General features: G+C 40.6%; 1 protein-coding gene across 1 annotated transcript in view; it reads right to left on the bottom strand.

Annotated features, from left to right (window-relative positions):
* Window positions 1-25503, bottom strand: part of raver2 (ribonucleoprotein, PTB-binding 2) — an 87410-nt gene that overhangs the window by 17337 nt on the left and 44570 nt on the right. The window contains exons 3-7 of the mRNA XM_031283817.2: window positions 16213-16520; window positions 14992-15156; window positions 6402-6593; window positions 1840-1960; window positions 26-108 (exon numbers count right to left, since the gene is read on the bottom strand). Of these exons, the coding sequence (XP_031139677.1) occupies window positions 26-108; window positions 1840-1960; window positions 6402-6593; window positions 14992-15156; window positions 16213-16520 (869 nt within the window). The remainder of the gene's footprint in view (window positions 1-25; window positions 109-1839; window positions 1961-6401; window positions 6594-14991; window positions 15157-16212; window positions 16521-25503) is intronic.

Here is a 25503-nt window from a genome sequence, read left to right as displayed (position 1 = left end):
ACACAGGTGTTGATGTTATTGTGACCTGGTGTGCTTTTCCCAAAGTGAGCAGAGCTGTGGTGAGAGGAGGTCTGAGGAATGGCAGGCTGTTGTGACGTCCGTACTTCCCTAAAAACACAGACAATACATTCATCAATCAGTGCTTCTCACTGTAATTGTATTACTAGTGTGTTAAGCTCGCTGCATAGCTGTGATAAAGACAACCTGCCTGCTGAGGAATCTAATGAAATGGTTACAGCTGTGCATGTTTGTGCACCAATAATTGTCTTTTCTTACAAAAAGAATCAAGTAATGAACATACAATAGTTTCCTTCTGCTGTTAATACTGATCAAGTCTTGAGGAAGAAGAAGCACCGCAAAATTGTGGCTTATTACAACAGTTTCAACACCCGGTGTGGCTTCGTTGTAATGCTGAATAATTTGAATTGATCCAATGTTGAAAATTTGCAGTTACATTGTATTTTCTTCCATCAGCGGACACATAATCACCATAGCAACAACAAGAAGCAAGTTTTGCATTGACTTCATTGATTATAACAGTTTGGCTATATACTAGTAAGGCTTGTTGCTTTTAAGCTAGAGTGAAAAAACTACAGAAAATATATTTAATGGAAAAAACAAAATTTATCAGGGTTTGCCAACATTAACACGTTAGCACATTTTCAAGCAAGGCTTTTCTCACCTTCAGGCCATTGCCACGCTTCAACTACGCACATACAGTACACACACACTTTCTTTGGCTTTTGTGAGCGTGTGTCGTCTTTCTCTGAATCATAAGGCCTCCTCATAATAAATGTAAGTGTCAATGCTAATGGTACCTTCCTCCTGACTAGGTAGAGAAGTTTAACATTTAATCAGGGTCCTAATTTTAGACTTTAATTGTGCGTGCTCTTCTTTAAGAGAGCTTCCCCCACCTCCCTCATCATCTCCCCTTCCTGTTCTCATTTGTTCCACTAATGTCACATGATTACATTTTAATACCTGATTAGCCATTCATCAAATAATGAAGCCGTCGACGAGGTGATAACAGTATATAGGAGGGCCTAACAGACTCTTAAAGTGGATCTGTGATGATTATCCAAGACCCCTCAGGAGCAAAAGACTACTCAAAGAAACAAGTTCAGGATGCTGATTTGCTTTACAATCTCAAAGATTGTTCTAAATGTGCATGCAAATTTGATAAACTATTTTTAAGTTTAAGGTTTTTTAGTTGGACATTGACAAGGGAACTGCACTAGTTGCAAACTCAATGTTTGCACAATAACAAAAAAGCTCTAGATTTTACTGGTTGTAAGAGTTGTAAATTCAGAATCTGTGTCTTAACATCAAGGTCCATTTACTAGCTTGTTCTCTGAGCTTTTGACCACATCAAACAGACTTCCTCAGCAGATGTTATGTTACAGTACAGTCATGTTATGTTTTCTACCCCTATCTTGCCTGGACCCTTCATTAATATCTTCTTACAATCACACATGTCATTTCATGGCATGTGTGGTAATCTGCTCCTCAGACCAGACCTTTAACTTCAAAGGGATGTGTTACATCTCCTGTTGTGCCAGTGGATCTCTATCAACTCTCCTCTCTAGTGCACTCCAATCTATTCAGCTCTTAAAAAGTATGTCAGAGAAATCTAGCGCAATGTCATTGCACACTAATAGCCCAAGGTGTTGTACATTACATGACATATGCTGATGAAGGTCACTATGTATAATTCAGTGGGCTAAAAGAAATCATGATGAAAAAAGTATCGGGTATATTACAAATTCAGACTTTATTAAAATAATGTCTGTATATCATAACTTCTGGAAATGAAATGCTGATCCATGCAGCAGCACATACCTCCTCTTTTCCCAGTGTGGTACGGTCTCATGAGGATCTGCAGGGCAGTAGGGTTGGTCACACTGGTTAACAGCTGGGCGAGGTTGGGTTCTGGTAGCAGACCTTTCCTATTACTCAGAATCTAAAGAACACACGCACACGCACACACAGAGAGAGAAGGAAGAGTGAGACTGTGCCTGTGTGTGTGTGTGTGTGTGTGTGTGTGTGTGTGTGTGTGTGTGTGTGTGTGTGTGGTGTACAGTATGTGTTTTGATCTTGTCATTATGAGTCCCTGATGGCTGTAGTAATCATTACACTAGTTTACATCAGCGGCATATGTCTGCAATGTCAGCAGAAGGGATTCGAACTAGGAGACAAAGAAAAAAAAGGGAAAAAATGAGAAAGGGACAGAGGGGTTTGAGAAACACTAAAGGGGCAGAGGAGGACAGAGGCGGGGAGAAGAGATGTAAAAAAAACAAGGCAGTAGAAGAATTGGGAGGGAAAAGCTTAAGTAACTTAAATTAAAAAAGGCCACCTTTCAGACATTTCAGACACTAATTCGTAACTTATCTGCCAAATGTATATGTTGACATGTTTGCAAAAAACCTTGACACATTTTTCTGTAAAAGTTATGGCAATCTGTTGCAATCTTGCTGAGGTGAGAATAAAAAGAAATCACACAGAGAAATGGCACAAACAAGACAATCTTACATATTTTAGTGTACAGTGAGCAAACCAATCCCAGGAGAAAAGCAAATCAGATTTTGAACACCTTATACCAAAGGTATAACCATGGTTTCAAATTGCATTTCTACTAATATTTTTATTTGTTGCCAAATTCTCAACAATCAAAGCATCATTAAGTTGAGAAAAAACAATACAATAACAACTATTTTTTTAGGCTTCTAACACTAAAAAACTCAGCTAAACTTCTTCAGGACTGTGTTGGTGTGGTTTGATCAGGTTTGATTGACAATGGCCTGGCAACATGAGTAAACAACCCAATAACTGCCATCAGATTTTAATTCAAATATTGCTGAATCCTGATTGGTGCAGAGAAATATGCGACACACACACTGTTTATGGAAGCTCATACAGAAAATTGAGTTTCAGGACCTTAAAATACTTCAATGATCTATGTGTGAAAACCAAATTATATAAGATAAATGAACCAAGAAATGTTACAGACTCCACATTTGAAAGGTGATACAGACGGGAGGGAGAGCAGCTCTCTAATTTTAGCATTGGACCAGTTTGCACTCTTACAAAAGTAATGTAGCTCATATAGCTTGGAAGTCTCTTCCTCTTCTAACTCAAATATGTCGTTTGAAATTGATCACAGAGATTATTTTTTAATGCAAAGTTACAGTTTTTAATTCACATTTTTAAAAGATGATTCTTTTGGCATTTTTCAGCTTTATTACACAGCTGTTGTATAAAGACAGCCAATGAGGGAAAGGAGTAAAGAGAGGGGTATGACATCTAACAAAGGTCCCCTGATGGAATTGGAGCCGGTATATGGTTTGCGTCTTAACCAGATATAAACCATTCATCTACCAGGGGGTTAAGGTGTTTAGAAATGTCACTGGATTGTAAACAGGGAGGAAAAAGGTGTCTGTGCCACTGCTACTAGAGTCACTAGCTTGCAGCTCCACATTTGATGTGTCTATTTAGCACTTCTCACTGATTTGTTTCAGCCTGCTTGTTTTGTGTTGCCCATACTTCAGTTACTTTGTGTTTTGTATTTTATGTGTCTCACAATGTTGTTGTAGCTGCAAGTTGTATGTAATTCTCTACTTAGCACACGTGTGTTTAAAGCTTATATTTATTTTGACATGAGAAAAATCTCCTGAAACTAAACAGATCTTTGCTGTCTTGCATTTAATCGAAAAACATACTGTAAAGCACATCCTCAAATAATTTAATCATTCATTACGCTGCGAAATTTAATTCAACAGACTCAAATGAAATCCTATTGAATTAGCCTGTGTCAAATCAAATGGATCAGCCCTTGTAGATTCTCCTCAGCACTGACAGTGCGGTGGCAGTGCTCACTGTCTGGCCCGAAGACACGGCTATTTAAAACAACATTAACAGAATGGTGATATTTCCTCTTCGTCTGCCCCTGAGCTACAGCATGACTTCAGCTCAAGTCAACCTTGTTTCCTCCCTGTCACATCCTGAAGAGAGAGCATTAGTGACGGGGATGGAGCAGGTCTGACTCCAGCCTGTCAGCAAGAGAGGAAGAGTCTGGTGCACACATACAGTACAGTATGTGTATTTGTGTGTTATAGCAGGGAAAACTCTGTGTGTGTGTGTGTGTGTGTGTGTGTGTGTGTGTGTGTGTGTGTGTGTGTGTGTGTGTGTGTATGTGTGTGTGTGTGTGTGTGTGTGTGTGTGTGTGCCGGTGTTGAACAAGGCCAGTCGAAGCTGACAGCTTCTTTTAAGGGAGGACGACGGGAGGAGGAGGACAGCTCTCTCATTTCTTTTCTTTCTGCTGGAGAAAATGTCAGCATGCATCAGTCTGTTTAGCTACTGGCAGAAAATCCAGCCACACACCCACACACACTCCAGGGAGGTAAGGGAGCCGCGAAGAAGGGGAGGCGAGAAGTGTCGCGTAAGGAGAGGGATGCAGGCAGAAAAAAGGAGGAGGGAGGAGGTGGCCATCTGGTCCTCAGTGTTCACACTCACATTCACTAACGGGAGAAATGAGAGAATCGCCTCAGAGGAGAACTGTAGCCAGGAGTAGGTCTTGATCTCTTTCTGAAGGTCTGATGTTTCTGCTGCTCACATTCACTGCAATAATCTTTAAAAAAAAAGCCTCTGGGTACTAATGTAACCTTGTAGTCCTCACAGGCTCAACCGTCTTCTGTCTCTCTACCTCATCCTTCCCTTTTCCTTCTCAACCAATCCGCCCTTTTCTTTCACTGAGTTTATGTCCTCCTTCCTCCTCATGTCTGTTTATCTTCCTCAGCTAAGTTATTCAGAGACACATTCTCTCTCAATGTCTTTTCATCCTCTTTGTTGCAATTCCGACTCTGTGACTGTTACTGCTCTGCTTTTCTGCTCTGTTATTTTTAACCCATTCATCTCAAGGCCACAACCTCTTTTACCTGCAATCTGATAATTCTTGCTCTGCAACAGCCAGGAATAAAATCATAGAGAATACAGCAGTCAGTATATATGTACGAAATTTATGAATTAATTATTATCTCACCCCTACTAATGGATGTGTTGGTACAGGACATTGTTTCAAAATTGGCCTAACAGTGTTGCAGTTTAGGTCTTTGAAAGCTACAAACTCTGACTTTTAATTGTAGCCCTTAGCTACAATTTAGCTGTCCTAAGCTGCCCTTAGCTGTTATGGTTTTCCATAGCCTATGGGTTACTCATAATGAACCATAAACCTGCAGTTCATGTGAAAAAATAATTGTGGCTTTCAACGTGACAGGAGCAAAATGTTGTAAATGGTGCCTATAGGCTGTTAATTGTGTATAACACAGCTAAATTACCACTGACATTGTGAATGAGTGCCATTATTAACTTTGGAGTATTATACAATAATAAGGAAACCTAGTAAATCTACAGTACATTCTAATGTATGTGTTTAGTGTAATGGCTCACAGTGAACACACCGATTACAAGACACTGCTATCACAATAACGAAGAAACAAGAAATATATCTATAAAAATATTAGATGAAAAATACAGTCTACCGGTTTTTCTCATTTCACTTTACCATATACCAAGAGAACTAGCATTTACCAGTTGATTGGTGGATTAACAACTATCATCAACACTCCAATCAGCTGGTGAAGATACTGTATATTGAGTCAGTTCCCTCTCAAGCAACAACCACTATTCTCTCTACAGAGACTATGAGTCACAGAGAGGAAGAGAGACAGACGGAAGTGTGTGAATGAATCAAGACATTTAAGTCTAAGGCAACCCCACGTTGCAATGCAATTTCAATTAAAAACCCACATGTATCTAATATTTGGGGCAAGTATTGCCTGCCTCTCTCACTCCCTCACAAACACACCCAAACGTATTAGTACTCATACGATTGGTTCATTCATTGCAGAAGCATCCATCCATCCATCCATCCATCCATTGGTAATGGACTAGTCCTCCAGAACCTCTTGCATATGCAGCTCGCACAGCAACAGCTTCTTCACATCAAAGACAAACGCCTCAGCAACGTAAGATGTGTGTGTGTGTGTGTGTGTGTGTGTGTGTGTGTGTGTGTGTGTGTGTGTGTGTGTGTTTGTATGAGTGTCTTACTGTGTCATGAGTTTGGTTTATTTTAAGCAGCAAGAGACAGTGGAGAAACGCAATCAGTCTATAGACTACTTCAGCCAGAGGGTATATGTATGTGTATATGTTTATCAGATATATGTATATCTGATCGCTGGATGTCCAATAACCAGTTGGCGCTGGCACTGTTTGTGTGTTCACATATAAGCCTGTTGTCCAATGTTGTGGTGATACAGTGTATAGGCTTCCAGATTTGAGGAAATGTTTCAATGGCGAAAATCACTGTTTTCCAAAATCAAAAGAAATATTTTGTGCATTATACTCACCATACCCTGGGCGGCAATGAGTGCAGCCAGGGTGCTTCTCCCTGAGGTGCCGGGGGTACAGAGTGACAGACGGACCTCCTGTCCTCCCACCAGTGTTCGGTCCATCTCTATCAGCACAGCCTCCGCCTGCTCAGAGTTCTCATACTCCACCACACCGAAGCCTCGCACTGGGCTGCCCTCATCCTGAGCAAGCTGGAAGATAAAAAAAAATAACAAAATAGCATTAAATGAGGGCTGGCAAGTGAGTTTTCAAAGTCAGAAATCTCAGTTATATCTCACAGTGGAATAATTGGTACTGACTCAACCTGTCACATACTGTGTGCACATAATGTATTGTGGTCATTTTGCTCCAATTAAACTTTAATTAAACCTCCACGGTTTCATTTTCTTTACTTTCGCGAGATCTGCAGTTTGATACAAAATATTTCCCCTCTTTAGCCTTTTGCAAAACAACTACTGTCCCTCTTGTTATTAGCACTGAATAATCATGTTTTATCTCATGTCTGATTGGGTTTTGGTTACCCCCCCCAATCCAAGAACATGTAGGTTAAAGCGAGAATTATACTGGACGCAGCCCAGCTGGCGCGTACAAATGTGACGTCATGGGATCGCCGTGACTATTTATACCCGCGCTGGTGCTCGCGACACTAGTTGCGGTCTTCTCCTGAACAGCGGTGGCGCTAATGAGCAAAGGCTACGGACGCTGCTCTTTCTACGGACTAGAAGAAGAAGAAAAAAGTAAACAATGGCAGAACTGGCAGCAGCATTGCCGTCAATGCTTCGATTTGATTGGATGACCTACTTCGTCGGATCAAGCCTTTCATTCTCCATAAAAGAACTCATCTTGACCTAGTAAGTTTACAAGAGAGACTTGCAGTCACTGTGAGAGTCCTGGCATCCGGTTGTCGGCGAACTCATTCAGGCCTCCCGTTTCCGCTTTGTTGCGCGCCGCTGAAAAAAAAGAGCCGTGCGCGCGCCATAAATCGGACGCGCCGGCAGGATATGACATCATTTTGACGTCACGATGGCGCGCGCCACCTTGGATGCGTCCAGTATAATTCTCACTTAAGTGATCCAGGGGGGATGGATGGATGTGTTTGTGTGTCAGTCATGTGATAAACTGCCCCCTGCAACCCTGAACAGGATAAGCAGCAACAGATTATTGATGGATGGATGATCTGAAGTGCCTCACTGAGATATTCCTGTTCAGGATCAAGTGGGCAAAATGAAACCTGTAACCACTGTGGATGGATACAGCAATGCTTATGAATGGTTCTATTTGTTGCTGCCAGCAGTGAAGAAACAAGAATTGTGCCCAAACACAACATGAATTATTATATGTGTAACTATATATGTTCTTTTATTAAAATTCAACTATCATACAATACCTTATGTCTGATTACAGTAACTGACACCCGAAACATAACATCTACTGCCCTTTAACACCTTTCAGATGTCACCCGTTATCTACGAGTTCACTAGGTTCTCTCTTCAATATGCAAGAGGCAATGTGCTCACTGATAATTCTAATCATCAAATATAAGCTGCATGCTGCTTAATAGAAGCACTCTTTTTTTCTCTCACCAGAGAGGGCAAAAAGCCTGGAAACATTACTTTCATTTATTCTATCGTTTAATAAATCATCAGGATAAGCAAAGGAGGTCCATGCAAACTCTCTTTTCATTTCTGCATCAAGTTCATGGCCCCATCTAGAAATCGTAATACCATTTATCCATAAATATTATATATTATGGGATTATGGGATATTTTATATATTTGGATTCAATGGCCAAAACACAATATCCTCCAGAGCAGGCTATCGACAGTATTCAGCCAAAGTTACCATGGTGATATAGTCAGCGTGAGACAGCAAAGCCAGCACAAGTCCAATGTTAATTCAGTCATATTGTTAGGCTAACAAATGTATTCATCAGAAATTTCCCAGTTTGGGATCAAAAAAGTCCATCTATCTATCAAACTCACACAAACACACCACAACAAGAACTTACAGAGGGGATCAAAGGTGCAAATGTACACACTTCCACTTTCAAGTACAGTATGTGTGTTTTTGTGTGTGTGTGCATGTGTGTGTGTGTATCTGTGTCAGACAGTAACTGAAAGATAACTGTGTTGTGGGGGAGATAAAAGAGCCTGTCTCAGCTCCTTTTGTCAAAAAAGATAAATAAAAATGACATGATGTAAGAGATACATTGTCTTCTTGCTCTTCCTGCATTGCAAGCAACAGTCCACACACACTTTTCTGTATGTGTGTAAAAACATCCAAAATGTGGACTGATCTAATCCAAATAAAATCTTGCTACCAATGTAATGGCCACATCCAGTGAACAAGATGGAAAGGTAATGTTATCACATTTTCTGTATGGTTGCTGGTCAATAAAAATACTGCTGACCAGTAACATTACTTCCGAAGACGGACTTTTCTGTCAAGAAGGTTCAGTCATTTCTAGTGTGTAAGGAGCAGCTAAATAATGCAGGCAGGCTAATAACTTAAAGCTAATGGATATTATTGGATAATGACAGTGGCTAAAAGCTAATGGCTTATGGTTAAAAAAAACACCACTTGACCTACTGCTGTGTAGGTGGCTGAATTCTATTAAAATAGTGAAAAAATACACAAGGAGTACTTGATTTATTTAGGATGTGTCCACTGTTTCAGATTGTTTAAGTATCTGGTGCACAGATCAAGTGTACCTGAGCTTTTTTCATTTATCCACATCATATTCATGTGTTTTTTGCAAATTGCATTTGAAGTAAGTAATTGTAGATTCTATAGGTCTAGGACACACTGAGCATTCAGAGTAGAGCTAGACGGGTTGATACATCCGCCAGTAATAGATTGTTGCACATACTTCAGTATCGTTGATCATGGTGGTCATAACAACAAATGTTAGAACAGAAACACCAAAGAAATGTTTGATGTCTCTAATACATGTTTGCCCACCAAAAAAGAAGCACTGACAAGTTTATTTCTCAACTACAAAATGTCGCAAAATGTTATGGGTTATAGCAACACATACAAATAAGATAGTCCATTTATATGGTAGAATTAGAAGCTTAATACCGCTGAATCTTTGCCTTAATAATAATCAGCTATACATTACATACAAGAAGGCCCATTCAAGCACCAAATTTCAGAGGATTTGTGATTGCAATTAAACATCAAAAACTATCATATAATCACACTTCTATGCAAGACAATAATATCACATTTTCATTGTAAAAAAAATGGAGAGATTACGAATCAGTGGTAGACAAATGTATTTGTACTTTCTCAGCCTGAGCGCTGATGCCTGTTACCATCAGTGCTCAATCAAGTGGCCCTCCACTCACTCCCTCCCTTCCTCCCTCCCTCCCTCCCTCCTCTCATTCGTCTGCTGTTCCCTCTGGTCTGAACAGAGGATGGATGGATGGATGGAGGGAACGAGGGAGGAAAATGGATGTATGTGTGGAGGAGTAGGTCGATAGGCTATTATTACCAGCATACATTAAGCAAACTGCATGGAAATGAACCACTCTACCACTTGAGAGATGGATGGATGGATGGAAGAAAGAGACAGAGTGGGAGTTAGGAGAACATAGCGAGAACAAGAGGAGGAGGAAAGAGGAGTGAAGGAGAAAAACATCAGTGATTGATTAAGTGACTGACAAGTGAAGACAGTGAGAGGATATGAGCCCGAAAAGACAGGAGGGAAGACAAATAAAAACTTGCTAATCATTATTTTTGTGTGCGCACACACAACAAAAAGGACCAGAGTGGAAAGTGCAAAACATACATTATATATCAAATTGGATTCATATTGGTTTGTGTGCAAATGGTATTCAAGCTACCATCAACTATGTGTGTTGTGTGCATGTGTTAGTAATGATGTGAAGACTGAGTGAACCTCTCTCTACTAAAATGTTCTCCAGTTGCACTCACACTATATAAAATAGTCAATCATTATTTAGATCTGCACAAACAATTATGTAAATTTCAAGTAGGCGTGTTTGTACAGTATGCAAGTCTTATTTCTTTCTTTGTGTTCATGTGTATCCTCAAAAAAATACAAATTAATGCATTTTTGCTACTGCTGTAGGTCTTACATTTAGATGTAGCCTAGAGTGCAACTTACCTTCATCTGTAAATTGATTTGTCTGGGTCAACTTAATGTATTTTTGCATAAAAAGACACAATATTAACATATGTTCCTTGGTTGACATTAAAAGTTACTTCAGTCTAAACATCAGCAAGTATAATTGGTTCAATAGCAGAAATCTAAAATACAAGTAAGGACGTTTTACCAAAGTCACAAAGGCCAGAAGGATGTTTGATCAAAGACTAAAGGTACCATGTGCAGGTTTGCAGGTATTGATGCTTTAGTAAAACAATGTAAACTTCTTATCTTTTCCCAAAAACAATATATACCATAAGTATGTGTGTGTGTGTGTGTGTGTGTGTGTGTGTGTGTGTGTGTGTGTGTGTGTAAAAGTGCAGAAACCAAAGATGCTAAGCTAGTTATCGGTGTGTCTGACAGCTCTTGACCTCAAGTCGTGGTCTTCAGCCAAGAGATGCTGACTGAGGCACCGGCAGGACTAAAACTTGTGTGTGTGTGTGTGTGTGTGTGTGTGTGTGTGTGTGTGTGTGTGTGTGTGTTGTGTGTGTATGTGTGCGTGTCTGACATGAGTATAAATGGCGACATCAGCTGTCTGAACCGAGTGATGAGGTCATGACAGCCCTGTCACAGCTGTCTGTGAAGACAGGTACATGACAGTGTCACAGATCAACTGTAAAGATCTTTATGGGGAGAGCTGAAGGAGTCAGGCTGAGGATGTGTGTGTACATTAAAGTGAGAGAGACTGAGTGGTGTGTGACTATTATTAAAAACAGATCATTTAGAAGTGGAAGGCCCCAGATAATAATCAAGAAATCATTAGTCTTAAGATGATTTCTTAAGGTGATCTCACATGAAACAATTATACTAAAACTAAGTTTTAATTCAACAAACAAGTGTTTGTGGAGGTTTTTCATTATCTTTGTGTGCAGCAAAAGATGGAGTTAAACATGAAACTGATCTCAGATTTATTCTTTCTTTGAATAAAACTTTTGAAAACGCTGAAAGTTCCACCAAAGAGGAGCAAAAAAATGTGTCAACCATCTTAAGATTGTACTTGGAAATTAGCTTGTGCATGAGTACCAATGGTCGCGAGGAAGATATTTGTTTTTGTATTCAAAATTAGCTTTTTGTGTTGCTACTGAATGTTTTCCCCCTTACATTCTATGTAGTTCATCGTAGAAAGGTGCTGATTTGTTGAGGTTTATCTATTTTTAATCAATCTTTATATCCACCCACCCCTATTTTATGATCTGTTTTTTTTTCATAGTCCTATACTTGCATGTATCCAGAATTATCTCAGATTCATCCCACATTCTTGTAAATGTCACTTTGTTTCTCTTGGTGCTGAGAAAAACACTGTTTTTGATTTAGTCAACATCCTTGTTTCTAAGCGGCTATGATGCTTTTTGGCCGTGCTTGTAAATTAAAACATGTCGCCAGTAACTGGATATTATTGCCATGGTGGCTGTTGTGCTACCTTTCTTCCTGTATTCTTTTGTATTTTTTCCAAACAAGCATATCCTGGAGCGATTTTGAAGTGCTTCACAGCACCAGCTGTTAATAACAGCAAGTGTAAAAGCTCAGATTAACTCAAGATAGCATAGTAGGAACTGCATACTGTCCTCAGTTGAGTAAGTGAGAGTAGTATAAACATTTCAGCACGACTACCACTTCCCCCCTTGCATTACATGGGCATCTAAATAACACCTACAGTACAGTACATTATGTGGCACCTTTAAAACAGAGACCCTGTTCTTTTCTTGTAATGGCTGCACCATAATATCAAATGGTGTCATTTTAAATGTTTGGTGCATCATTGTCTATACGTTATCATGTAACATGGCCAGATATAATGTGTATAGTTGGAAAGCGCTCGTCTGAGCAGTAGGTGACCTGCTGCCCTAACTGTGGCAAATGGTTCCAGCTGTTGCTAAGGAACATACAGGACAATAAAAAAACAAATAAAAGAGGGGTGTCATCTACTGTAAATGTGCTGTATGTCATTTTACCAACACATGACAACCTTATGGAGCAAGACAAGAGTAACTGTCTCAGCTCAGTCTGCCATTAATTTGCCCTGTTGCCTGTAGAGAGTGGATAGTATTGTTTTCATAAACCTGTCTCCATCCCTAGTCCATTTCTGTTAAACCCATCCACCCTCCCTAACTCTGTGAAGCCATCTACATCTCCATCCTTTTACAGATATTAGTTTATTACCGACCAAATTTGTTCTTATTTGTCTCCTAGTAGGCCATCATTATTACATTTACAAATATGCCAACAATCTTCTTACTGTGACTGACAGTAAGTCTCTTCGCCATTTCACTTCAGCTGTCCACCTCCCTCCGTCTCCCTCCGTCCCTCTATTAAGCCTGACACTGTCAGCCCTCTCCTCCCTCACTCCATCCTTTCTAATAGGTCTGGCATTATCAGCACCATCCTTCCTCCTTCCCAGCCCTCCTTACTGTCTCCATCCTGCTGTCCTTCCCTCTAATATGGTTGACATTCTTTACCCTCTCCTCTCTCCAGGATGACTTAAGCTAAAGTGCTGCCTGGAGGGCTCTTTCGTGGGTAGCAAAATTATAGCGTTCAGGGCCACAGGTTAAGAGCACTTTGCACAGAGAAAAAGTAACACAAGGGCTGAGTTCTACCTATGTACACAGAGGAGGAAGAAGGTTTATGTAACACAGACTACAGTTGACAACAGTAAGACATAAGGTAATGGTATAACACAAATTAATATGCAGCGAACAAAGAAGCAAACATATATGAAGGGCTGCATGTCATCAAACCAGGGATGTTGCAATTATATGGTCAGCATCTTCAACACCTCTGTGACAGACAGATGTTTTGTAGAAGGCATGGTCGATCTTATCCAGCTCTGACCACCCACTCTTGGAGGAATATGTTTTTCTCCCTTCACGGCAGAGTTACAGGTTCCCCAGGGTAAAAAAGCAATACGTTTAAATTTTCCATTGTTCAAAGCGCAATACATTTGCACTGAACCTTCACTGCACTGCTCAACCTCACTTTTATCACCGCTTCCATTCCAATGTTTTGATAATTTTAACGAACAGATACATCTTTTTCATTTGGTTGTTTACTGTAACTGTTGTAAATAATGTCCCATGTCCTCTTGTATGCTGTGTTTGTGTACTGCAATGTATCCCTCAAGGGACAATAAAGGTCTGAACTGAACTTCTGGGATGCCCAAATATATCAATCTTAACGGTAGAAAATGAACCAAACAGGCTGCACTAATCATAGCTGGGTATGCCCCTTAAAACAGTGCCGGTGAACTGGGAGTGACGCTTTTCACACAACGTTTGTGTTTTCTTGTATTGAACTCAAAGGTATCCCCAGTAGCTGACAAACTTGAAAAAACTGTGCATCAAATAAATGCAAAGCAGCATTTATGGTTAATAGCTTTGCAGCACGGTTAGTGAAATAATACTGTGACTACTCGTTTGAATGTTTATGTTGTTTCTGCATTGTGTTCATTGGTGTACAGGGCGTCAGAAGCATTTCTAGTGCATACATGCTGAACTGCAGTAACACACACACACACACACACACACACACACACACACACACACACACACACACACACACACACACACAAAACGCTGAACCATAGGTCAAAGCCTGCTGGCTCTGCAACAGTGAAGCAACATGAGTTGAACACCCACAAAGCATCATGGGACCAGGATGATGCAGGTGTATTGATTTATATGTGGGAGGGGGGGCATGGGGGTGGATCTAAAACTGGAAATGCAGCAGATGACAGATAACCATTGAGTGATGTCTAAATGGGAATGTGGGGGTGCTGTGGATGTAATGGGGCCGGGTGGTATATACAGTAACACAGCTGAACTGGAGCAGAACAGAGTGGGGAGAGAGGGAGTTGAAGGGTGGGGCTGGTGTCACAGCAGCCACACCTCACCATGGAAACTGTTGCTTGGTGATACTATGAGATTGGCCAATAGGGACGCTGACCCCAGAATTTTATACCAGCACCTCTCACCTGTTGGTGTTCGTGGATAAAGGCGGGGGTGTGGAAGGAGGGAACCATTTTAAACGTACATATCATGAAGATCCTTCAGTGGAGTTTGTGTGACATTATCAATGAATAACATTTTCTTTTAGAGCTTCTGCTACACTATGAGGCTCTGAGGAAATGGAAAACAGAATTTGGGAACATATATCTCAACAGACATGTTTAATGAGCCGTAACCTCTTGGATACATCATTTTGCAGATGTGATCTTGCTCATACGAGGTGTGAAAACTAAAAGGCTCCATCACATATTTTTTAGCCTGTTGTTATTTTTGCTAAATTGCCTGTCGTATTTGGATGTCTCCGCTTTCAACATGCTATGAAATGGAAAGAATTGATAACTTTTTATAGAAAATACTTGTAATGCAAAGACACACACACAGACACACACACACACACAGAAAAATACACACACTCACCTGGCAGAAGACAGGTTTGTAGGTTTCCGAGAAGAGCTGGGTCAGTTCTTCAGAGTCACAGAGGTCCAGCGGCAGCCGGTTTATACACAGACACTTGGAGTGCAGGTTCTCCTCTTGGCTCAGCTGGTTGACGTCCATCCACTGCACCATCAATGAGCGATCGTCCTGCACAATTAGAGTACAGAATTAGATTTGTAAGACAGACAGATAATTTGTTTTAAACTGCAATTTCATATTTCATACTCAGGTGAAAAATTTAAATCCAACTCTAACTATTTTTACTGATTACCTGTATGTATGGCCAGTTTCTACAAACCAAAAATGATGATCATAAGTTATAGCCAATTTTTATGGAAATAAACAACTCAATGTGAAGATGTGTCGAGAGACTCAAATGTATCACTCTTTTTTTCTGCTCTCAGTTGGTCACAGCTTTGTTTGGAGCTAAATGAAATAAAACTATATAAATATTTAGCTTGCATTGTGTTGGCCAGTAGTCCAATCCAGTATAAACAAAACCTTTGTTACAATCAGGAATTTTAAATAAAATGTTAGGTAGGATTTCATCAAATCAAGTAAAACTGAAACCTAAATTTAACTGCAGTCAAGGAGAGCCAATTTAAGTCAAATCAATTTAGCCTAGGTTTAGCCCAGCAAACATGGGCTGCATCTCATAACCCTTATTTGATAGCTCCTCGACTCCTCGATCCTCGGCTGAACCAGAAGTTGTTCTGTCCCTCCTCGGTGAAGGCCATCTCAAACCTCTTACTTCTGTCCCGAGGACCGAGGAGGGATCATCGAGGAGGGATCATCGAGGAGCTATAGCTGAGGAAACACGAGAGCAGCCTTCCCGGAAGCCGTGCAGCTGAAGGAGTTGCTAACTCCGCCCATACAGTACAGCTGACAAATCCATGTGACGTTTCAGAGGAAAGTACGTCTCATCCCTCTAAAACACATTTGCTCGTTGCCCCTGTTCTCCCATGATTTCCTCGCGTCTCTCCCGTGCCTACACGGTGGGAGGGACTAAGACGCAGAAGGGAGGCAAGTGGAGGACTCAAGGAGGCAATTCAAGGGTTATGAGATGCAGCTTAAAATGCATCTTTTGTCCTTATCCAAATGGGTTAAAAAAAAAAATCAGGAGTCTTTCGAACCTTCAGTTCTAAGCAACAATGTCAAATAATCAAACATAACAGGATAGTTTTAACAAGCACTCTAACATACCAGTGGTCGGCCCAGCAGCTCAGAACGGGCCCGTGAAGCAGAATCCTTCTTCATGTATTCAACAAACCCATATCCTTTGGAGTGGCCCGTCAGCTCGCTGTACACCAGGAAGGAGCGTTCGATGTTCCCATAGGCACGTACCAGCTCCTCTAACTGCTGGGCAGTGAAGGTGTGGGGCAGGTTGGTGAGGCAGAGAAGGGAGTCGGTGGGCTGCAGCGTGACGTTGATCAAGCGTCCCCGGACAGTGCTGTGATGGAGGGAGCGGATGGCATCCTGAGCCTGGTCCCCGTTCAGCAAAGTCACAAAGGCTGGAGGAGGGGATATTATGGAGACAGCGACGAGAGGAAAAGACAGACAAAGACGAGGAAAAGACAGACAAAGACGAGGACAGACACAAAGAAAGACATGCACAGACATAAATGGACGGGGACGGGAGAGAGACGAGCAGGCAAGAGACAAACACAAAGATACATTTAAAGCAGACATTCAAAAACAGGCAGAAAGCAGTTTGTGGAGAGGATGCAGGATGGAGACAGTAAAAAAAAAAAAAAAAAAGCAAAGAAAAAAAATGACAGGCCGAATGTGGCAAAGTGACAAACAAATAAGATAAAAGTGTGGGCACGAACAACCAAAATCCCAAACAGACAGTCATAAAGACAGACAGACAGACAGATACACAGAGAGAAAGACAACACATTAGCTTGAAAGCCAATAGGGAGCAACTATGTAGGGGGAATCCACTGTGACACACACCTGATATATGTCATAGAAACAATACTACTGATGAATACTACAGTTAAATATTAATTAATTAATTTTGATACCTAAGACAAATGTTAGCCTCTTTTTCATGCCAGTGATATCACATTTCAAATGAATAGTACTCCTTATCATCAGAGTATCTCTTCCAATCATGCCCAATTTTTTTTTCTCTTTTTCTTTCCAATAGACAATCACCTTTTCCTGAAACTAAAAACGTCAGCTGTCTGTCTTTTCAGGGAGCTCAGTGGGTTTTTTTGCCAACAAAATTAGAATTGCCTACTGTTTGTCATCTAAATCTGTGGAAGGCTTTGATATTTTATGTTAAGTTATGTGAAGCCTTAGTTAGAATTCCCAATAGACTTCCTTTCCTTCATTGATACAAGCTCAATGATTAAAAATAAAAATAAAACAGCAATGTGTAAAACGGCCCATTGATAAAACCACACACATAAAAAAACTGTGCAATTAGGATAAAAGGGAGGAACAGAGTGAATGTAAAGAGCATTAGAAGCCTATAAAGCCTTAAACAGCCTCACATGAAAACAGCCACGGACGGATTAATGGGCTGTGAAATGAGGTGGTAATAAATTGATCTGCAATGTGTAGCTAAAATATCACTGTGTGTGTATTCTGACAATAAAGAGAAAAACATGAAAAAGAGAAAATGTGTGAAAAGAAGAGGATAGTTGGAGTTTTGTTTTGCAAAGGTTGAGTATTTAAGAAAAACACACTAAATGTAATAGATCCGTCCACCAAATAGCTCCAGTTCAAAGGATTTTAATGCTGCAAGTACTGACGTTTTCTATGATATATAAAAACACTACAGCACCTTCTGGCACCCTAAAGCGCCAGAAGACAAACAGAATTAATTTGAATTGTTAAAACATCGAACCATGCTAACGTACTAAGGCCACAAAGGGCACGAGTAAGGCTAAAACAAACAAGCATATAAATAAAAATGTGATACTGAGAAACAACTTTTAAGTCCAATGTAACCATGGTGATGAAGCTAAAATGCTTTGTGATGAGCAGTTTCTCTCAAAACCAGTGTTCAGACTTGAATTGCATCACATCTTAGTACCCATAGGAGATCAAATAAAATGCATTACTGATTCATAGTACAGTAGAATAGTACGCTGAACAAAAGTTTAGCCGATTTAGCCGAAGCTCAGGGTTGGGCTGGTCAAAATCAAAGTGATTTTGGAGATCTCCATTAAATTGCACCACAGACAGTTGCAGGCCTTGCACTGTGAGCTTTCGACCTGCAGGAAAATATCACCATGCCTCCGGACAATGCCGCCCTGCAATCATGCACCTGGACAACAACACAACTCAATGTCATTTATTAAAGGTACAATATGTAACATTTCTGCATTAAAATGTCTAAAAACAACCATACCTATGTTATATATTTTTTGGAGTTGTGTACTTACACTATTCCAAATGTTTCCACCAAATGTCAAACCCAGAGAAATCTGTTATTTTATTTCTGACACGGGACATTTCCTTTAGTCATGGCTGTCAGTGGCGTCATATAACCTTTCACCCGCTAGTTACTCGTAACTTCCGTCAAAACACTGGCAGCCAGATGATGATACATTCAAGAGTAATTGTAAATCATACAATGTCACAGAAAAAAATACTTGGAACTGTAATACTGCTTTTTCTGCCACAAGGCATCATTTTGTGATTAATTACATGCCACTTTGCAACACAGTAATACAGCAGAGATCTTATTTACTGTCACATATCATTATCGATCCAGCTTAACGTTACTACAATGTGCTGGTTGACAAGTAGCTAGCGTTAATGCTAATGCTTGGTGGATAACATTATAGGGTTACAACATCATAACCTGACTCCGTCAGATGGATTTGCTCGGCATATCCATCTGGGAACTTTCCGTTGGAGAACTACTGGTTAGCTGATTGGATAAACCATCTGTCTATCACCACCTATGTTGGTGATGGACGGGCCAAATCAACCAATCAGATTAATGATGTATCAAACTCTTGCCGAAACCAGTCGGGAGAAGAGCAAAAACATCTTTTCCTCCGAGAAAAGCCTCCAGTGCCGTTTTTTGCTCTTCTTTCAATGAAGGAATACTTTCTAATTCGGATAAAACTTGCGCGATAGCTACGCTCATCTCACCCGTGGAAGCTGCCATGTTGTTTAGACTTAACAGTCGCTTCTCGTTGCGTCACACCTAAACCCGCCTCAAAACCGACACTGATTGGTCGGTCGTTTGGCGAACGGCTCCAAATTTTCTCTGTCTCAAGATGCCAGACTGATCTGCGAGTGGAAAACTGGAGCTTGCGAGATCAGGACGGTCTCACGAGGCTAACAACATCATTCAACACGCTCATAAAGTTATTAGTAGTTTGATTGTTTTGACCACGGATAAAAGCAGCACTGGGCTAACCCACGAATGAGTTCACCAGTAACGTTAACATTAGCCTATAGATAGACGACTAATCTAATGCTAATTTAGCCAGCTAGCACACCCCGGTCTGTCTGCCTCACTTCCCCGACAAATATATTGTGACTGTGTGGTTTTAGCTGCTGGCTAATGTTAGCTTGCTGGCTCACTAGCTAACTGGTCAGCCACCAATACAGATCGAATCAAGAAAAAATTAATTGTGTTTATTTTATTAGAATGACATGAATAAACATTACTAAACGTAACGTGAATAAACTTGAATGCATTCTAACCAGCGATGGTGTTTAACAAAAACTATAACTCCAATAATTCCACGCAACTTCCCAACGTCATTAAAAGTCCTTGTTTACAATCCATTGTTTTGGTTGAGAGACCCCTAACGGCAGAAAGTTACGTGCTGTTATTCTGACCCTGGAGTCCTGCAGGCTAGGCTCGAAATAGTGTTTCACCGCTGTAATATACAGTATATTGATATGTGATGGTGTCTCAAAAGATTCTTACCAAAATCATCAGCAATGTGACGTTACACACTAGTATCCTGATTATGACTTATCCTGTTTTTGATTGATATATTTCTTACTTTTCTTACTTTCTTTGCACACAAAGTGAAGTGCAGACCAGTGCGAGCCGTAATGCAAGTCCATCAAAAGTAAAACACGTCGCACAACTCTTGTACAGTAAACCGTGCTTTTTCAAACTTTTTCAGCTATCTTGTTGGGGTGCCTGAGGCCATTTCTAGTTTCCTTATATAAAACACATTGAATGATATATCACTAGAGATATCATGTAGGGTATGCAAAACTTCAGTCATTTTTTTAAATGTAAAACATGAATATAAAAGGAAACCAAAAACAGTGACGTGTTTTAATTTTAATGATTTTTGAAGAATCCCATTTCTTTGTTAATGATGCTACATGTTGGAAGTGAAAGTGAAAGCCTGACAACTGGTAGTGTGGAGGATACGTTTAGTATCATTTCTGGCTCTTGTCTTCCATAACTCGTGATGAGAGATAAAGAAGCCAAATCCAGCAGACAGAGTTAAAATGTAGCATTTGTTCAGATGGCCAAAACCAGAGAGACTTCATCTTCAAATACTGAGTCTCTATTTAAATGATACAGACTGAAGCAGATATCCAAGAGTCATAAATGGTGATTAGACACCTGGACAATGTTATATGTATATCAGCTTCAAAAGGGTATGATATTTGTATAGAATGATTGTATGGGTCATTGTGAACATTTTGAGATATGACTAGTGACTGAACATCAAGCACAAGGTAAACTACAGCATGCCCAAAATTGTCATCACTGGTATATATTGTCTTGGGATTGACCTCCAAAATGACAGTCCAGCCCCCGTCAAGCTTCTGGAACCATTTTACGCATCAATCAATGTAATGTTAATTAAATAATGAATTGCTTCTATTCCAAAAGTAGGAGAAATTTGTGGTCACGTGTCAAACGACCACCAAAAACGGCAAGACAGAAAAGATTATTTAAGTGTGAGGTGATGATACTCTTTGTGGTTTATACTCTAGTACTACATCACACACACATTCACAACAATTCAGCAACAAAAGCAACATTACGTAATGCCAAGTTCCATGTCTAATCATGAGTGCACAATAAATAGTCAGGCTCCACAGGAAATGGGAAGTTGAATGCTGGAGTTTAGGTTCCAGGCCCACAAATCACTCAGTTACATTATTCAAATTAAAACATTGGCAGCTGGTGTTTCTGCCACTTATCAGAGGGAACAACACAGCCAGAAAACATTTGAATGATGAGTGATTGTTGGTGCTAAAAAATGGTGCTTCAATCACAAATTATGACTACTCAGTCGAAGCTGGTCCGATGTGGCTTTTATTTCAAGACAGCAGGTTTAGCTACTTCAAAACCTAAAGGTATGGCAACAAAGTTTTAAAACGTATCCAAAAAATAGAAACCTTTCAAACTGCTCCTGAGTCAGCGTCCACTTTTTCATCATTATTGTGCATGTTCGATATGTTCCAAATGTCCCTTCACAATGGCTAAATTTCAAACAGAGCTTTAGAGCTATGAGGAGGCAATAGCGCAACACATAAGTATTGTATATAGCTCTAAAAGCCATTGTAACTGTTGGGAATCCACACCAACTAGGGCAGCCATTCTCCACAGGAGCAAAACTTTTAGAGACACCTTTCAAGCCTAAAAGAGGTATTTCCAAGATAGATTATTGTATTATATTCCTTTAAGACTAAGATTGTTGGCACAAACCAGTTTCTGAAGTTCTGGGCAGACCTTACCTTCTTTACCAAAAAGTTCACAACATTTTTAATGGCATGGTGAATTTTTTTTATATTAAAACAACTACTATTTATAACAACTATGTTTGACAGATTTGAAGATCTTTATAAATGCAGATAGGGCTGCAACTAACAACTTACAATTTACTTAAAGCTATAGTGCGTAGTTTCTGTCTCCCCCATGACGAATTCTAAGTAATGACAACAAAACTGTCGGCGCATCCACGTGATACAAGCCTTACTAGCGACGTATGTGTGTTACGTCAACCCATTCTCAATCCCGCTTGGTCAGTGGCTTTCAGAGTCAAATACTGACTCAAAGTCTGGCAAGTGGGACTGCTGTGATTGGTTGATGTCGCAGGAAACTCCGGTTATTGGTCAAATTTGCAGAAACGTTGTGGTGATTGGTCAAAATTGCAAGTCGCACCGAGTTCACGGTGCTTGATACAAAAACATGATACAAAACCACAAAGCTACACTGCAAATAAGTGCAGGTATCTATGACCCAGTGCATGTGCAGATCAGGTAGGCACTGGAGTCTTTGATGGAAAATATTGCACAAAATAATGTTGAAATGAGCAACAATTAGATTTTTCTCAGAGAACATAAATGTAGGCATATCTAATGTGAGGTCAGGATTGGGCTAACATAGAAAATATATCCCCACCTCTCTGAATCTTTATCTATCAGCCTGTAGCCTGTTCCTCCCTCTACTGCATCTGTATCTCTATTGATCTCTTGGTTTTTGTCTTTTCGTGGCTTTTCTTCCCATCTTACTACTCTCTGTATTTCTTCATATCTATTGGCTTTATGCCTGTCTGTCCTTTGGTCTCTCTCCCTACTTCGCTATCAGTTTCTTTATATTCATTTCTATGTGCCTATGTCTGTCTTCAGATACCGCCTCCACCAAAATCAATTACCTCATACCCCATCTAATACACACACACACACACACACACACACACACACACACACACACACACACACACACACACACACACACACATACAATTTGTAATGGATCACTTACACTAAGCTGAGAGCCTAATCTGGTTTTAACCCGCTAAGTACGCTACCTAACATTAGGCATTACGAGGAGATGGAGGGAATATGGTTTGGGCTTTATGCTAAAGCGCTCTCTCTTTCTATTGCCTCTAATGACACAGTGCAGCCCGACAAGCGGGGGCTGTCAAATCCTGCTCAATATTTTCTCCAGCAGTGAAAGGGAGCACTCTAAAATGCTTTAATAGCTTACAAAATAATCTTATAATTCACAGCCTGGCAATTATTGAGTGGGCTACCAAGTGAACTTTGCACATCATGCAGGAGAAAAAACATGAAAAAAATAAATAAAAATAGATTCACAAAAGCGCATACGTCTTAATTATGGGTCCCCGTTTCTGAACATGTTGATTATTCTGCATGTTCATATGAGGACTGTGTAGGGGCACAGGAAAAGTAAAGCTGTTGAAATTACTTTGAAGGCTGCAATTCTGCTGCCACGTTCCCTGTTGGAGGAGCTAATTAAAATCAGGGGAGTTACAAACGTCACGGCGGGCCCCTGAAACTTAGTATTTAGGTGGCCTGTGGATATTTAGAAATATAGCTTGAGGGGAGGACCTCAGCTGAATAGCCACATATTCAAAAGACGCAAAATTTCCATTAGATATTTGTGTACATTGGAATGAGTCATTAAACAAAATGGGGACTCCACCTCCTTTCTTATTCAATCTATTCTCACTCATAAATCTGAAGTTGGGAGGAGCTGACTCGATAAGAACAGCAGCACTGTTATTATGGTATAACCAGATTTCAGTAAAAAACAAATAATAATAATAAAATCATTGATTAAAATAGTTTTTCCTGCCAAAGACCTGACGTTTAGTAAGGCTATTGTTGTGTTAAAAGAATTTTCTGCCTAATTTTTTGGGACAGGCTGTGGCTGATGAGGAATGGATGCTAAATTTGCAGTTAAGTGCTTCTTCTTACTTATCGGATTCACCATTCTTTTTCTATTACCTATCACAACATAAATCGAGGAAGAATTTAATACACAGGGCCCGGGCTTGTCCTGGAAAGAGTCATGAGTGCCACTAGGCGTGCAGCCTGGGCCCGGCACATATCAGTTAAAGCTTGCTGCATTTTGTACACAAGCATCCTTATCAGTCTGGGGAGACAGAGTTCGCTGCCGTCCTTGAGGGGCCAGAGGTGCCTGGCGTTTTACTTTTGTGTCAAAACTGGGGCAGTTTGACGCCAGGGGTGAATGATGGGAGAAGGAGGGGCGGTAAATTTGGTCCAGCATTAACCAGCTGCTTTATCTGGTCAGTGAACTCCAACATGGGGCAGGGGGAAAGGGTGAGTGGAGAGAGCGATGGCATGGGTGGGGTATACAGATCCTCAAAGGCATCAGGGCTGGTGAGGGGGTTCGAGGAGTGTTGGACGGGTGAAGAGGGGGGTTGAAATTTCTCATCTCTGCTCTGTGGTCTCCCATGGTCAAATCTCTGTTCAGGTGGGGGCTCACTGCTGCGCTTTTTTGTGTCTTCCTCTTGTTTAGATTCGTCTTGTCTCGTGTCCTTGGCCGAGGGAGCAGATGTGTGGCGCAGAAAGTAAAGTAGTTTACAGGTGAACAGCTTTACTCCTGGCTTAAAGCAGAGCATTTTGGTGTTTTCACTGAACATGCTTTTTACATATCTCACAGCAGTCATCCACAATCAGAGTTTGAGGCCCAGTCGTTAGCTTTCACTGTAGCTTTTTACTTTTTGAATTGCTATCAGTCCTTACCCTGCTGTGTGACAGTGAGACGTAATCCAGGTCATCAGATGGAAGTCCAGGGTCCTGCAGCAGTGGAGCAATTCTGTTATCCAGTTGCACACTCGGTTGTTGGGGAGGCATTTTGTTGCTAATTCTCCCTTTCGCAGCTGTCCACGGCTGTGTCCTACTAAGTACAGGAGTTGAAGAGACGCTTTGCCTGAATGAAAATGCAGGCCAGCCTGTCATATCACAAATCTCAGGGCGCTGTGCCCTGCCTGTTACTGGTCCTCCCATTTCCCAGGAAAATTATTTACTCTCAGGCTTTGGACCAAGAGAGTTCCAGGGAGGACTACTACTTGTTGATTTATTACATGTTCCACAGCCCTCCTGTTTCTTTGTAGTCTTGTTAATGCTAATTAGCCGTATGTTAGCATGCTTTTGTCCATTGTTTTGGGTCCAGTGTAAAGCGGTGTCATTCCCTCATGGTCCGTTCACTTCCACGTTTACTTCTAACCGGTGAATTTTGGTTTCCAGAACTGCAATCACGGAGAAGGGAGGCATCTTGCTGCTAATTAGCTTTAGCTAAGTACCACATTTCCAGTCACTGTAGGACAGGCTTTTGGTAGGCCACGCTCACACAGTAGTGAGGAGATCATAAAAATTTTGAAATATGGCAATAGCCTACTATGTCTACAAAAAATGTATGTATAGTCCAGTGCTTTATAGTGCATAAGTGATTATTGTAACTCACAGAGGAAAAGCAAGATTTTCAGCAGAAATATGCAAGCAGAGGCAGGAGCAAGCAGCAAAGCGTCTGCACTGTAAGAAAGCAGGAACCTACCCCCCAAGGATGTTCTTGACTGCGAACTGCGAAGTGTATAAATCCTCAGATCACAGCAAACATCATCTTTGAGATGAAGAAGCACAGCTTTGATCTGAAAGGCTATCCAACTATTTGAAATGTCTGAAATGCATACATTATAAAAGATTTCACAAATAAAAGATGAAAACATGACGAGAATGGAAGAATGATAAGTGGCTTCTTTTGTGGTG

Source organism: Sander lucioperca, chromosome 11 (assembly GCF_008315115.2).
Source record: "Sander lucioperca isolate FBNREF2018 chromosome 11, SLUC_FBN_1.2, whole genome shotgun sequence".
In the NCBI taxonomy this organism is placed as follows: Eukaryota; Metazoa; Chordata; class Actinopteri; order Perciformes; family Percidae; genus Sander; species Sander lucioperca.
Note: the sequence above shows the minus strand (reverse complement) of the source record. Positions and strands in the feature narration are given on the sequence as shown.